Genomic DNA, 15,304 nt, shown 5'->3' with positions numbered 1-15,304 from the left:
ATTTGTACAAATATTCTGTGGACAATTTGAGTGGACATCTACTTCAGGGTTTTTCAAAAAACAGATAGAGTTTTAGTAAAAACTTTTTTTTTTTTTTTGATTCATTATACAAATTAAACAAAATGTTCATAATTTAAAAACTTGATCAAGTACAATTTTGAAAATTTGTACAATTATGCTACGGACACCTATTTCAGGGTTTTTAAAAAACCGATAGGATTCCAGTAAAAAATGTCCATAACCCAAAATTTTATTTAGGTACGATTTTGAAAATTTGGATAAATATTCTGTGGACAATTTGAATGGACGCCTATTTCACCGTTTTTCAAAACATGCACATGTTTTAGTAAAAAAAAACATTTTTTAATGAAAATTGTACAAATTGACCATAACTCAAAAACTTGTCTAAGTACAATTTTTAAAATTAGTACAAATATTCTGTGGATAATTTGGGTAGACCCCTATTTCAGGGTTTTTCAAAAAACAGAGAGGATTTTGGTAAAAACTTTTTTTTTTAATTTTTTATACAAATTGTACAAAATGTTTATAACTAAAAAACTTGATTAAGTACAATTTTGAAAATTTGTACAAATATTCTGTGGACAATTTGAGTGGACATCTACTTCAGGGTTTTTCAAAAAACAGATAGAGTTTTAGTAAAAACTTTTTTTTTTTTTTTGATTCATTATACAAATTAAACAAAATGTTCATAATTTAAAAACTTGATCAAGTACAATTTTGAAAATTTGTACAATTATGCTACGGACACCTATTTCAGGGTTTTTAAAAAACCGATAGGATTCCAGTAAAAAATGTCCATAACCCAAAATTTTATTTAGGTACGATTTTGAAAATTTGGATAAATATTCTGTGGACAATTTGAATGGACGCCTATTTCACCGTTTTTCAAAACATGCACATGTTTTAGTAAAAAAAACATTTTTTAATGAAAATTGTACAAATTGACCATAACTCAAAAACTTGTCTAAGTACAATTTTTAAAATTAGTACAAATATTCTGTGGATAATTTGGGTAGACCCCTATTTCAGGGTTTTTCAAAAAACAGAGAGGATTTTGGTAAAAACTTTTTTTTTTAATTTTTTATACAAATTGTACAAAATGTTTATAACTAAAAAACTTGATTAAGTACAATTTTGAAAATTTGTACAAATATTCTGTGGACAATTTGAGTGGACATCTACTTCAGGGTTTTTCAAAAAACAGATAGAGTTTTAGTAAAAACTTTTTTTTTTTTTTGATTCATTATACAAATTAAACAAAATGTTCATAATTTAAAAACTTGATCAAGTACAATTTTGAAAATTTGTACAATTATGCTACGGACACCTATTTCAGGGTTTTTAAAAAACCGATAGGATTCCAGTAAAAAATGTCCATAACCCAAAATTTTATTTAGGTACAATTTTCAAAATTTGGATAAATATTCTGTGGACAATTTGAATGGACGCCTATTTCACCGTTTTTCAAAACATGCACATGTTTTAGTAAAAAAAAACATTTTTTAATGAAAATTGTACAAATTGACCATAACTCAAAAACTTGTCTAAGTACAATTTTTAAAATTAGTACAAATATTTTGTGGATAATTTGGGTAGACCCCTATTTCAGGGTTTTTCAAAAAACAGAGAGGATTTTGGTAAAAACTTTTTTTTTAAATTTTTTATACAAATTGTACAAAATGTTCATAACTAAAAAACTTGATTAAGTACAATTTTGAAAATTTGTACAAATATTCTGTGGACAATTTGAGTGGACATCTACTTCAGGGTTTTTCAAAAAACAGATAGAGTTTAAGTAAAAACTTTTTTTTTTATTATTATACAAATTGTACAAAATGTTCATAATTCAAAAACTTGATCAAGTACAATTTTTGAAAATGTGTACAAATATTCTGTGGACAATTTGAGTGAACACCTATTTATTGTTTTTTGAAAATAGGTACATATTTTAGTAAAAAAAATTTTTGGCAAATTTTTAAATAAAAATTGTACAAATTGGCCATAACTCAAAAATTTGATTATGTACAACTTTAAAAAGTTTGTACAAATATTCTATGCACAATTTGACTGGACACCTATTTAACCGTTTGTCAAAATATGCACAAATTTTAGTAAAACAAATTTTTTTCTGGAAAAAAATATTTTTGGAGTAAAAATTATACAATTTGGCTCAAAACGCAAAAACTTGAATGGGTACAATTTTGAAAATTTGTACAAATATTCTGTGGACAAATTGAGTAAACACCTATTTGTTGTTTTTCCAAAAGATGTACATTATTTAGTAAAAAATTTGTTTAGGGGTAAAAATTATTTTTTTTAATAAATTTGTACAAATTGGCCATAACTGAAAAACTTGTGTATGTATAACTTTAAAAATTGTGGCTTGCCTCCCGGTTCCGGTATCCGTTTCCATCCCGGCTAAATTAAATAATGACGTCACCGGTAGCGCTAAAATGAAAAATAATGCCAGTGATGTCACTAGAAGCCGGGATTTATAAAAATCCCGGTTAAAATGTCAAACGTCCGCTGATGCAGGCGGTATTTGTACAAATATTCTGTGGACAATTTGAGTGGACATCTACTTCAGTGTTTTTTAAAAAACTAATAGAATTCGAGTAAAAAAAGTTTTTTCATATAAGAATTGTACAAAATGTTTATAACCCAAAAACTTAATTAGGTACAATTTTGAAAATTTATCTAAATATTCTGTGGACAGTTTGCGTGGACATCTATTTCACCGTTTTTCCAAAGATGTAGTTACTTTAATAAAAAAAATTATTGAAAATTATTATAAATATTGTACAAATTGGCTATAACTCAAAAACTTGTCTCAGTACAATTTCCAAAATTTGTACAACTATTCTGTGGACAATTTGAGTGGCTATAACAAATTGGCTATAACTCAAAAACTTATCTAAGTACAATTTTGAAAATTTGTACAAATATTCTATGGACAATTTGAGTGTTTTTTTTTAGCATTTTTGAAAAAATGAATAGAATTTTAATTAAAATTTTTTTTTTTGGATTTTTTATAGAAGATGTACAAAATGTCCAATCAAAAATTTTATTAACACGTTGATGGACGTTCCTGCCATAGAAGTATTCTAAAATTCACGCCATGGGACACCTACTGCTATGGCAGTAAAATAAATCGCGTATGAAAATTCACTTCTGCCGTAGCAGTAGGAATTTGAATGTAGATTTACTGTAGTTCAACTAATACTGTCCCACCGCAACTCTTTTAAATTTGGGGCACTGTCCTACTAGTAGGAGAAACTAGTTTGCATAGGCAAGCTGTTTGTTAGTTGAGTGGGGAGTAATTTTGGCGCTCTTACTGCTATACCAGTAACCGTCTCATTGTTTACTACCCAGTTGTATCTTAACTGTCCCAGGGGTAGCACGTGTTTTTGTTTTTGTGATCTGCGTAATTAGTAATGGATCCTAAAGAACAACAGAGATTGTTACAACTTTATGATGAAGTGTCTAGTGACTATTGACCCCTACATAAGTGTTTTTGTCTTTGAACTTTTTACTCTACAATCTTAAATTTTTTATTATTATATATTTTTTTCTTTCTTTACCTTAATAAAAAAATGCTGAGTTCAAGTGTGATTCGTGTCAAAAAACCGTATCCGATAAGGATAAATATAAACTTCGTTGCAGCGGAGAGTGTCGCCGGAATTTCTGCATGAACTGCACCGGGCTGGACAAGACAATGACAAAAGCGCTTTATCAGCAGAAGTGCCCCAATGTAAGATATTTTTGCAATGTCTGTGACTCTCCGACACTCAAATACTTGCACGACAAAGTCTCTCATCTACAAAAAAGTCAGATCCCCCTTGAAATTGCTGAAGCATTGGGAACGTTCCTAAAAAAGAACAACGAACTGTTCCCTGTATTATCTGAGATCTACGACATTCTGAGCTACCATGACTCGAAATGGAAGACCTTATACGATAAAATAGATGAAATTCATAGCCTCCATACGAGAACTCCTGAAAACGGAAAAGAAACCTTATTCCATTCCATCAGGGAAATGAAGCAAGGCATTTTTAATCTCTCGTCTGTTCTCCTGGATAATCATGGAGATTCTGTTAAGGTCCAGATACATGACTCATCAAGGGAAGAGCTCGCAAAGGAAATGGGTGATCTCCGAAAAAGTGTTAACTAAATGGCACATTCCATCGACAATTTAACTTCTAAGGGAAACACGAGTAGTGGAAGTAGCCTCCTGAAACCAAAAAAATCCAGTTCAACGCAGACCGAGCATTTGGAAAACTCTATAGATGTGAAGACTCCCATAAACAAAACCACTCCTCCACCTTCCAAATCGTTTGTAAAAGAGGAATGGGAATACGTGGTTGTGTCTAGGATCCCCTCATCCTATACAGCAAATCAACTTGCACACTACGTCAAGGAGAAACTTAAAACCACGGACTTTGTTAGATGCTTTCCTATGCTGAAGAACAAGGACTGTTCAGACTCAGACTTCAAAGTTGGCGTGCAAAAAAAGGAGCACCTAAAAACTTTAAAAGACCCAACTATGTGGCCAGCAGGTACAATTGTAGATGGCTACAAATTGAATGCTTCAACCCATCCAGATTCACCAACATCCAAGATTCAGCCACCACCAGAAGCCACTGCTACGCCAGAGAGATCTTTAAGAATTGCTTCAGACAAGGAAGCAATTCTTGCGAGTAAGTCCCTTGCACGGGAACCCTCTAAAATAATAATAGGAAAAAACGATGAACGAAGACGAGCCCTTTATAGATCCGTTGACTCCGCCAAAAGTGAGGCTGTCCCAAAATTCTGATCCTGAGAATAGCCGTTACCTATTGGCCAGACTGAGGGACCCTTCAATTTTAAAATCACTTAGGCTCTACCTGGCATACCTCCACGACCTGCCGGCGAGTACATGCTTTGAAGGGCACACGAAAACTAGCATTAAACTAATGCTTGCCGCAGAAGGACTTCCCACTGACATGGACTCCCTAAGAAAATTATACTGTCGATTTCATAATGCCTATGGTATTGGTTCGGCTGAAATTGAAGCAGACCTCTCCGCCTTTGGATCCTTCTTCTCTTCAGAAAGACTCCTACGGCTCCAGAAAATTAGAGAAGGTCAAACTAATTATTTTTCTCCAACTAAGTCAAAAAATTTTTAAATAAAACGACGCGAATAGAGGATCAAGCACCCTCTAAAAAAATGGACGTTAGCAAGCTTAATATATTCCTCATTAACATTCAGTCCTTAAGACATAAAACAGACGAATTACATCTTTTATTGGAAGAGCTAAACTTTCCACATATTGTTGCCATAACAGAACATTGGTTAAAGACTGATGAGCCTGTATTTATTAAAAACTATACCACTTTAGCTAGATATAATAGAAGTAATTTATCTCATGGAGGTACTATGATAATGTCCACTAACAACGATTTTTCCGCGGTCACAAAATTTGATAATTTATTATCTGAAAAAGTATTCGAATTTTCCATCGTCTATCATAATACCCTTGACCTTTATATAGTTTGTATTTACAAAACACCTGACGCGGACGCGCAAATTTTCTGCCAAAAATTATTAAGCTTGCTAGAATCCCTGCCCTTAATAAGCAAATTAATTTTGTGTGGCGATCTTAATATTGACTTCTCCAGCGTGTGTGCTGCTAAGGAATCCCTTCAGTCCATATTTGATTCATTTGGGATGGTTATGCATATTAACTCCCCAACCAGAATAACCAAAACTAGCTCTAGTATCATTGACTACGTCGTATCAACCTTTGATCCGGAACTCGTTGATTTAACTGTCTTTAACTCAGGTTTCTCCGATCATGAATGACTAAATTTTCTCTAAATCACAAAAATAAAAGAGTCCCGCGCAATTTCCTAAATTTCAAAAATCTATGTCTAAGAACGGATTGGGACTTCCTATCTGATGATGTTAACACTGAGTTTTCTCGATTTATAAAGTCACTGTCTGATTTGGCATCCAACTCATTTCCTCTTAGACCCATCAAAATTAAACAAAAAAAACCATGGTCTACTAAAGACTTACGCTTGTCTTCTAAAAATATACGCTCCTTATCACACTTAAAAAAATTCTCAGACAGTGTGTTCTTCCACGATTACGTAAGGTTGTACAAAAAAATTTACCATAAAACAATAAAGGCAGCCAAGGACCTCTATTACAATAAAAGGATTTCTAATTCTGCAAATGTTGGTAAGGAGACTTGGTCTATTGTTAATGAATTAAGGGATAAGGCTTCTCCATCTATCACAATCCCCACTTCACCGGATAACTTAAACAACTACTTTATAAATGTAGCCAAAAATCTCATGAATACCGTAACTCCTTCCCACGATCCTCTCTCATATCTCGCTAATGAGAATTTACATAATTTCTTTCTTACACCCATAGCATTAGAAGAACTACGCAGCACAATAAAAGACATTAAAAACAAAACTTCATCTGGGGCTGATGGTCTAACGCTGAAAATGTTTTCAAATCTCCCGGATATCACTTTAAACCATCTTACCAACTTGATTAATATGTCTCTTCAAATTGGAATCTTTCCAAGCTGCCTTAAGACGGCAATTATTATTCCTTTACATAAAGGGAGCGAGAAGGATCAATGTTCGAATTGCACTTCTCCCAACATTATCGAAGATTATTGAAAGACTGGTAAAGAAACGACTTTTATCCTTTTTGCTTAAATATAAAATTATAACCCCGCATCAGTTCGGATTCTTGAGTAACAAGTGCACCAATGACGCTATGTTGTCCCTCTTTAATAATATATACTCCAGCCTAAACAGCCATCTCTCTACAGCAACAATTTTCTGTGATTTCTCTAAAGCTTTCGACTGTGTAAACCATAATATCCTAATTAATAAATTGCAGCACTATGGAATTAGACGAACACCTCTCGAGTGGTTCATGTCATACCTGAACAACAGGAATCAGTTTGTTGGGGTTGATTCGATGACGTCTTCGTGCAAGCCAATAGAATGCGGGGTACCTCAGGGCTCAGTTCTAGGCCCTATTTTGTTTCTTCTATTTATAAATGATATTGCTAATCTGGACATAAATGGTAAAATTTGTCTCTTTGCGGACGATACTAGTTTTTCTTGGAGCAACTTAAATATGGTGGGTCTTCGTAGAACCATATCTCGTGACCTAGTCACCATTAAATCGTGGCGCGATTCAAATCTCTTGTGCCTTAACGTCTCAAAAACTAGAGTATTATCATTTAGCGGTGCGTTGCAACCTTTTGTAATTAATAACAACAGAATGGAGGTCGTTGACTCCGTAAAGTTCTTGGGACTGATGGTAGACAACTCTTTAAAATGGGATATCCACATCGATTACTTATCCGAAAAATTAAGTTCTGCATGTTTTGCTCTGAGATCAGTATCCAGGGAGCTAAGTTTGGCAACGGTTTATTATGCCCTGTTTGAGTCGCACCTATGCTGAAGAGAGCCTTATACACAGTAAACGACTTTTTTTAATAATTAATGTTATGTAATTTTAAGCACGCGCTTCCTAAACACTGGTAAATTTGTTTATGTTGTTATGATAATGTACATAAATAATATTCGTATATTATGTAAATACTAGTATACAAGTGAATGTATATATATTTTATAGATTTTAAGGAAATGTGACCTAAACAATTTATAAAATTGTTAAGTTTTTTGTATGTTTTGTTGTATTTTTTATTTTTATATATTTGTATTTTTTGTTTTGTCTTTGCGTATATTTTGTTTGTATGATTTATTTAAATAATAGTTTTGTCGACAAAATTTTAAATTTTATGATAATTAATGTATGATGTTTTATGATAATAATGTATGTTATGATAATTTATGATAATAATGGCATTGATTGATTGATTGATAGTGATGAATTCTGTGAGAGTGATTCTACGGACACGGAAAGGTCGGACCCTTTTGTAGACGGTGAATTTGATATAAATGACCCTACTTATCAACCCAGAGATAGTGATTTAAGCAGCAGTTCTGAAATTGAGAAGTCAGAGAAAGAAAATATTGAAACAGATACCAATTGTGAACATATTGACACAGAAAATGAGGGAAACGAAGACAAAGACGGTGAGTTTTCCAGTTTTATACTTTTCTTTGTTTATTGCATGTTTAATCATGATGCAGCGGGAATAAAAATTGACATTACTGATGATATGAGTTCCCTTGAAGTATTTCAAATGCTTTGGACAGCTGAAATCAAAAATTTAATAATAAATTGCTCTAATAAATATGGTGAGACCATGTCCAGAACTTCTCGACCACAAAAAAAAAATTCCAGGTCATCCAAATTTGTTTCAATTGAGCCAAGGGAATTTGATATTTTTATAGCTGTGGCCCTTCTTAGAGCCCAAATAGGGTATCCCGAGCTAAGGAAGATCTTTTCAGTGAATCCCTTATACTATCACCCTATATTTTCTCACTTTATGTCTGGAAGAAGATATGAGCAAATTCTAAGATACCTATGTTGTTATAAACTGTACAAGGTACAACCTCTTCTGGACATTATTATCCAGAACTTCCAAAATGCTTATAGCCCTGAGGAACACTTAAGTTTAGATGAGTCACTACTGCTTTTTCGAGGAAGGCTTAGTTTCAGACAGTACATTAAAAATAAAAGAACAAGATATGGAATAAAATTTTTTGAGGTATGTGCGCCAAATGGGTACCTATTTAATATAGAAATATACAAAGGAAAAAGTGAAAAAATTGAAGCGGAATCAAAAGTGGATTCGCTTGTTTTGCGACTAATGAGACCATATCTCAATAGAGGACACCATCTGGTGATGGATAATTTTTATAATAGTGCAAAGCTCTCAGAAAACCTCTTAAAACACAAAACTCGCACAACAGGGACCCTCAGGAACAATAGGAAAGGCAATCCAAAAGTTGTGACTTTGAAAAAGGGGGAATACATCTGGAGAAGACGTCGAGGTGTATACGTCTCCTAAATGGAGAGACAACATCAGGGATGTCTTACTTTTAACCACCAAGTATCATCGTAAGTTAATTGAAGTCTCAAATCGCTTTGGCAAGGTAAATTTTTTGTTTTTCTAAAATAGGTATAATAATATATATTTTTTTAAAGTGAAATTAAAACCAGTTGAAGTAGCAGAATATAACAAATATATGTCTGGTGTTGATAGACTGGATCAGCTTGTATCTTACTACTCATGCCCACGAAAAACAATAAGGTGGTATAAGAAAATCATTTTTCATTTACTAGACGTTACAATATTTAACGCATTTATTATTTACAAGAAAAAAGTAAAAAATATCAGAATGATCGAATTTCGAGAAAAGATTATTCGAGGATTGCTGTACATGACAATCGGCGAACACCAGCAAGACCAGATAATAATGATACTCCACATTTTCCCGAAAAAATCCCCTTGCCCTCTGAGAATTATAAAAGGAAGAACTACTTTTTAAACTGCAAGGAGTGTCTCAAAAAGGACAAAAGGACACAAGTTTTATACAGATGTAAGGGTTGTGAAGACAAACCAGCATTATGTCCGACATGCTTTGAAAGTTACCATTTTAGCCTTAGGAACTAGTTTTTACTTTAAGTTGTATTTTATTTCTTTCTCTAAAATAAATGTTTCTCCAAGTTAAAAAGATTTAGAAATTTATACTGCTCTAGCAGTACAGTGTCCCAAAATTGTCATTAAAAAATTACTGTTTATGCAGTAATGCGTCCTACTCTCACGAGATGTGTTAATGTTGGTGGGTCACAACTGTTATGGCAGTATGGCGTCCAAAGTTGTTTTTTTCAAACTTTATCCTATTTTATATATATGGTCAAAATATGAAAAAAAATCGGTTCATATGTTTCTAAAATATCAATGTGATTTTTTTGGAACATCGACTATGTTCACACTGTCCATCAATGTGTTAAGTACAATTTTGAAAGTTTGTACGAAGATTCTATAGACAATTTGAGTGGAGCATATTTCAGCGTTTTTTAAAATATATACAATTTATTGAAAAAAAAAACCTTGAATTTTGAGTTAAAACAACGCATCCTAGCTAAAAAACACTTGGAATAAAACTTTTTTAAGCACTGATTTTTATATAAGTGTTTTTCTGCTAAGACTCCTCGTATTCGAGTTATAAGCAAAAAACCAAAAAATTGATCCTCTTACAAAAGATTCGACAATGTTTCTACAAGGATATGATAAATAAACGACAATTAAACCTCTAAATTATGCAATAATTAGTTAATTACCTGTTCGATAAAAAAACCTAACGTCAATGTATGAAAATGTCAAGTATTCAAAATAACCAATCAAAACCAGAGAGCTTTTGTGCTCATTATCAATATTTTTATTGAATTTAAACAAAAAAATTTCAGCAGTATTTGTTGACTTAGCAAAGGCGTTTGACACCATATTTCATGATCGCTACTGTATACAAAATTTTACTTAAAAGTCAAGTGACTTCGGATAAACTTTACTTATAGGTGCAAAATATGTTAGATCTACAAATTATTGTTAGTGGTGACTACTACTTACTTTTGTAACTGTTTTCCGAAGCTCTTTCGTTTCTTAGGAACTGATCTACGGGGGAGTCAACTAAACGTGCAAAAATAAAAATAAAAAGTCGTGCCAAAAACGAAGAAGAATAGAGTAAGAATCAATTTTGTATAAAATATTTGAATATAGATTTTAAATAAAGAAATAATGAATATAGAAATTAAATTGATGCAAACTAATATTTTATAATACATATCTAAATAAACGCATGCGGGTTAAATAACTAATACATCTAACTAAAGAAACAATGACTAATACGAAAACTCCCTTTATTAACTTACCATCACTTAAAACGACCTCAGGTTGGCTCGGTTTAGGGGCAGTAGTGGTTTCTATCCTTAATATCTGAGGTTCTAAAAGAAAATAAATAAATGTATGTTTCCAAAAAATAAGAATAATAATGGTGGTTAATAATTGGTGTGCTCTTAGTAGTTTTGGCGAAAACAAACATCAAAAATTACAAGAATGTAAGTTCGATTATGATCAGTTTAAAATAGAATTTCTTCACTTCCTCTTTCTTGATTTGTGGGCGCACTTTTGGACCTCAGTTGGAGTATCAGAACTTACTTTGATAAGAACTTGCTGTAATCGTATTAAACTATCCCTTAACATACCAAAAATTATTATGTTAAGCTTCAAATGTTCTCTAGCTAACATCTCTTTAAACCATAATGAAACACTGCTGTCAGAACTAAATTCCTGAGTATCACAACTAATGGGGATTGCTGAGGATGGATTTAGGGGTAAAAACGCCAGTCCGGATTAAAAATTGAGATAGCTAGGGCTGTTTTGGTTGAGCTAGTTTTTTTTGTTACTTTTATTAACAAATTCTAACTTTTCTTGAGAATATTTTGAGAAATAGTAGAAATATTTTAAAAAGAGTTTTAGTGCCATAAAGAGCGTTTATTACCAAACATTTTCATATGAGAACGATTTTTGTACCTCAAAAACTTTTTGAGTTAGAGAAATTTTGCACATCAAGGTCCCAGAGCCACCAAATTTGACGTTTATAAAGCCATATTGCAAATATAACATTTTTGGTCGTAACTTGAAAACTACTTAAGAAATGCTCATGATTTTTTTACACCTTTATAGTGGATTCCTGAGGATGGATTTAAGGGTAAAAACGTCAGTCTGGGTTAAAAATTGAGGTAGCTAGGGCTGTTTTGGTTGAGGTAATTTTTTTTGTTACTTTTCTTAACAAATTCTAACTTTTATTGAGAATAGTTTCAAGAAATAGTCGATATATTTTTGAAAAGAGTTTTAGTGCAATAAAGGGCATTTATTAATAAACAATTGCATATGAGAACGATTCTTGTACCTCAAAAACTTTTTGGGTTAGAGGCAATTTTGCCCAACAAGGTCCCAGAGCCACCAAATTTGAAGTTTGTAAAATCATATTGCAATGACAAGATTTTATTTATTAGCACCACATCTTTTTGGTCAACTTGAAAACCACTTAAGATATTCTCATAATTTTTTTACACCTTTATAGAGGGAGTCCTGAATATGGATTTAAGGGTAAAAACGTCAGTCTGGGTTAAAAATTGAGGTAGCTAGGGCTGTTTTGGTTGAGGTAATTTTTTTTTGTTACTTTTTTTAACAAATTCTAACTTTCATTAAGAATATTCAAAATTAGTGGATATATTTTGAAAAGTGTTTTAGTGCAATAAAGGGCATTTATTAATAAACAATTTCATATGAGAACGATTCTGTACCTCAAAAAACTTTTGAGTTAAAGGCAATTTTGTCCAACAAAGTCCTAGAGCCACCAAATTTGAAGTTTGTAAAACCATCTTGCAAATGACAAGATTTTTATTTATTAGCACACATTTTTGGTCATAACTTGAAAACCACTTAAGATATTCTCATAATTTTTTTACACCTTTATAGTGGGATTCCTGAGAATGGATTTTAAGGGTAAAAACGTCAGTCTGGGTTAAAAATTAAGGTAGCTAGGGCTGTTTTGGTTGAGGTAATTTTTTTTGTTACTTTTCTTAACAAATTCTAACTTTTATTGAGAATGTTTCAAGAAATCAAGAGTCGATATATTTTGAAAAGAGTTTAGTGCAATAAAGAGCGTTTATTACCAATCATTTTCATATGAGAACGATTCTTGTGCCTCAAAAACTTACTCTCACGAGATGTGTATTTTGTACATCAAGGTCCCAGAGCCACTAAATTTAAATTTTTCCCAAAGTAATGAAATGCTCTACCAATTATACGATAAAAATTGATTTTTGTGACAATAATTCATGGTCAATTGTATCAAATGCCTTTTGAAAATCAAAGAATATTGCAATGACAAACTTTCCATTATCTACTCGGTTTTTGCCATTTGGTTATTGTTAATTGTCAGACAGCTTCACAGCAAAGTGACCTTTTTCTAAATCCTGATTGATTTCCTAAAAACAATTTGTCGGTATTTAAAATAATCGAGTCATTGATTGAAAACTGCTTATTGGTCTAAACTTTCACAAATGATTTGCAATTGTCACCTTTGGAATTGGTGTAGTTAAGAAAAGTGAACATATAAGCAGTCCCTATAATATTTTTGTTATTTTTATTAATTTTTGAAAAGAAATAGCTTTAAAAAATTCTAGTGGTTCCTATATTAGGGTATGACAATTTCGTGATCGTAGAGGCAGGTTAAAAACCTTCTAATGTAAGAGAAACTGAATTTTTAAAAGCGAATGTGCAAAATTAATTATTTTTATGTTTGGTACACGTTAGATCTATATTTTCGTTTTGTTGGTGAAAATTGAAATTATATTTGCACATTTAAAAAGAATATTAATGCAAGAAAATTTAATTGATAAAGCGACTATTTTATGCGATGAATATTATAATACTGATATTAATTAATGTATAACCCCTATTAATCTTTTGCCGTGATACTAAAGAAATCTAGTCATTAGGTAAAAAGTAACAAGTATCAGATTGATGAATCTTTTGTAGATACATTCTTTGTTTGCAATCGAAGTCAGTATAATATAAGCCATATTCCATGGAAATCGGTGGAAAAATAAGGAAATTATGGCGGATTTTGTTTTTTGCTTATATTGGCTTTTGCGAAAATTCCTTTTACTCAAAAACCTTTTTGTATCTCAAAAACTAGTCAACAGTTTTTTGAAAATTCTTGACGCTTTTTATAGAGGAGACTTGAGCGCACGCTTGTATCCAGTTTTTAACCATTTTCTAATGAGTGTTTTCTTGAAAAATTGCGTGAAACTTTAAAGTCTCCAAGAGGGTCTCATTTTCCGAAATATCGCATTACTCTGAAATAATTGAGTTAACAAAAATTTCCATAAATACAGTTTTCGTTTGGAATTAAAATCACTATAATATAAGATAACTTTCGTTTTTATTTTGTCAGATTTGCCAAAAGAACATATTGGGTTACTGAACATTTTCGTAGGCACCTGATTTGTTTGGAATTAAAAATTCTTTCTTACGATCCAATTTCCATATAACCCGGTATTTCTTAAATAAAAACCTAATAAATTAATGAAATTTCTTGAATTAAGATACATGTTTCTTCCTATTGGCGTCTTCAGGCAAAGAATCACAGAATCTGCCACTTAAATCGTCCTGTTTAACTCAATGAGGCTTTATAAAGTGCTCTGCTAGAAAGTGATAGAGACAATTATTCATGGCTCTAACCTGAAGTTATTTGCATTGATATTGGTGAATATTTGGTGTTCCTTTCGAAAGTTCGATAAGATGTTCGAAAGTTTCCATTATGGGAATTCTTGGGAACAAAGAAGATCGAAAGAGACAAGAATTTCATTTTTATTTAAAATTAAATGATTGACTTTTGAAATAAACTGTTTTAATTTAAAATAACAAATCATAAGGTATTTTTAATGTCTCGAATTGTTTTACCAAAAACTTTCAAATGTTGTAAGTTGGAGATCTTACAGTTTTACAAGGTTTTTATTTATTAGCCGACATTTTTGGTCATAACTTGAAAACTACTTAAGATATTCCCATATTTTTTTTACACCTTTATAGTGGGATTCCTGAGGATGGATTTAAGGGTAAAAACGTCAGTCTGAGTTAAAAATTGAGGTACCTAGGGCTGTTTTGGTTAAGGTAATTTTTTTTTTTACTTTTCTTAACAAATTCTAACTTTTCTTGAGAATATTTTGAGAAATAGTAGAAATATTTTAAAAAGAGTTTTAGTGCCATAAAGAGCGTTTACTAACAAACATTTTCATATGAGAACGATTTTTGTACCTCAAAAACTTTTTGAGTCAGAGGCAATTTTGCCCAACAAGGTCCCAGAGTCACCAAATTTGAAGTTTTAAAAATCATATTGCAATGACAAGATTTTTATTTATTAGCACACATTTTTGGTCATAACTTGAAAACTACTTAAGGTATTCTCATAATTTTTGTACGTCTTTATAGTGGGATTCCTGAGGATGGATTTAAGGGTAAAAACGTCAGTCTGGGTTAAAAATTGAGGTAGCTAGGACTGTTTTAGTTGAGGTAGTACTTTTTGTTACTTTTATTAACAAATTCTAACTTTTCTTGATAATATTTTGAGAAATAATGAAAATATTTTGAAAAGAGTTTTAGTGCAATAAAGAGCGTTTGTTTGAGAGTAAACATTACTGGGATTGCGCTGGTTTAATGGAAGAATAAAAAGAGCGTTGAATTGCTTATAATCTAATAATTTATATTACTGCACACAATAC

The 15,304-nt window shown here is 31.7% G+C and overlaps 1 protein-coding gene across 1 annotated transcript in view; it reads right to left on the bottom strand.

Moving 5' to 3' along the window:
- LOC126749733 (uncharacterized) overlaps positions 1-11,042 on the bottom strand; it is a gene marked incomplete at its 5' end in the record, with an annotated part of 30,522 nt that extends 19,480 nt beyond the window's left edge. The window contains 2 exons of the mRNA XM_050459427.1: positions 10,581-10,640; positions 10,883-11,042. Of these exons, the coding sequence (XP_050315384.1) occupies positions 10,581-10,640; positions 10,883-11,042 (220 nt within the window). The remainder of the gene's footprint in view (positions 1-10,580; positions 10,641-10,882) is intronic.
- Between the last annotated feature and the right edge of the window lie 4,262 nt (positions 11,043-15,304).

The sequence above is a fragment of the Anthonomus grandis genome, unplaced genomic scaffold, assembly GCF_022605725.1.
Source record: "Anthonomus grandis grandis unplaced genomic scaffold, icAntGran1.3 ctg00000585.1, whole genome shotgun sequence".
Classification (NCBI taxonomy): domain Eukaryota; kingdom Metazoa; phylum Arthropoda; class Insecta; order Coleoptera; family Curculionidae; genus Anthonomus; species Anthonomus grandis.
Note: the sequence above shows the minus strand (reverse complement) of the source record. Positions and strands in the feature narration are given on the sequence as shown.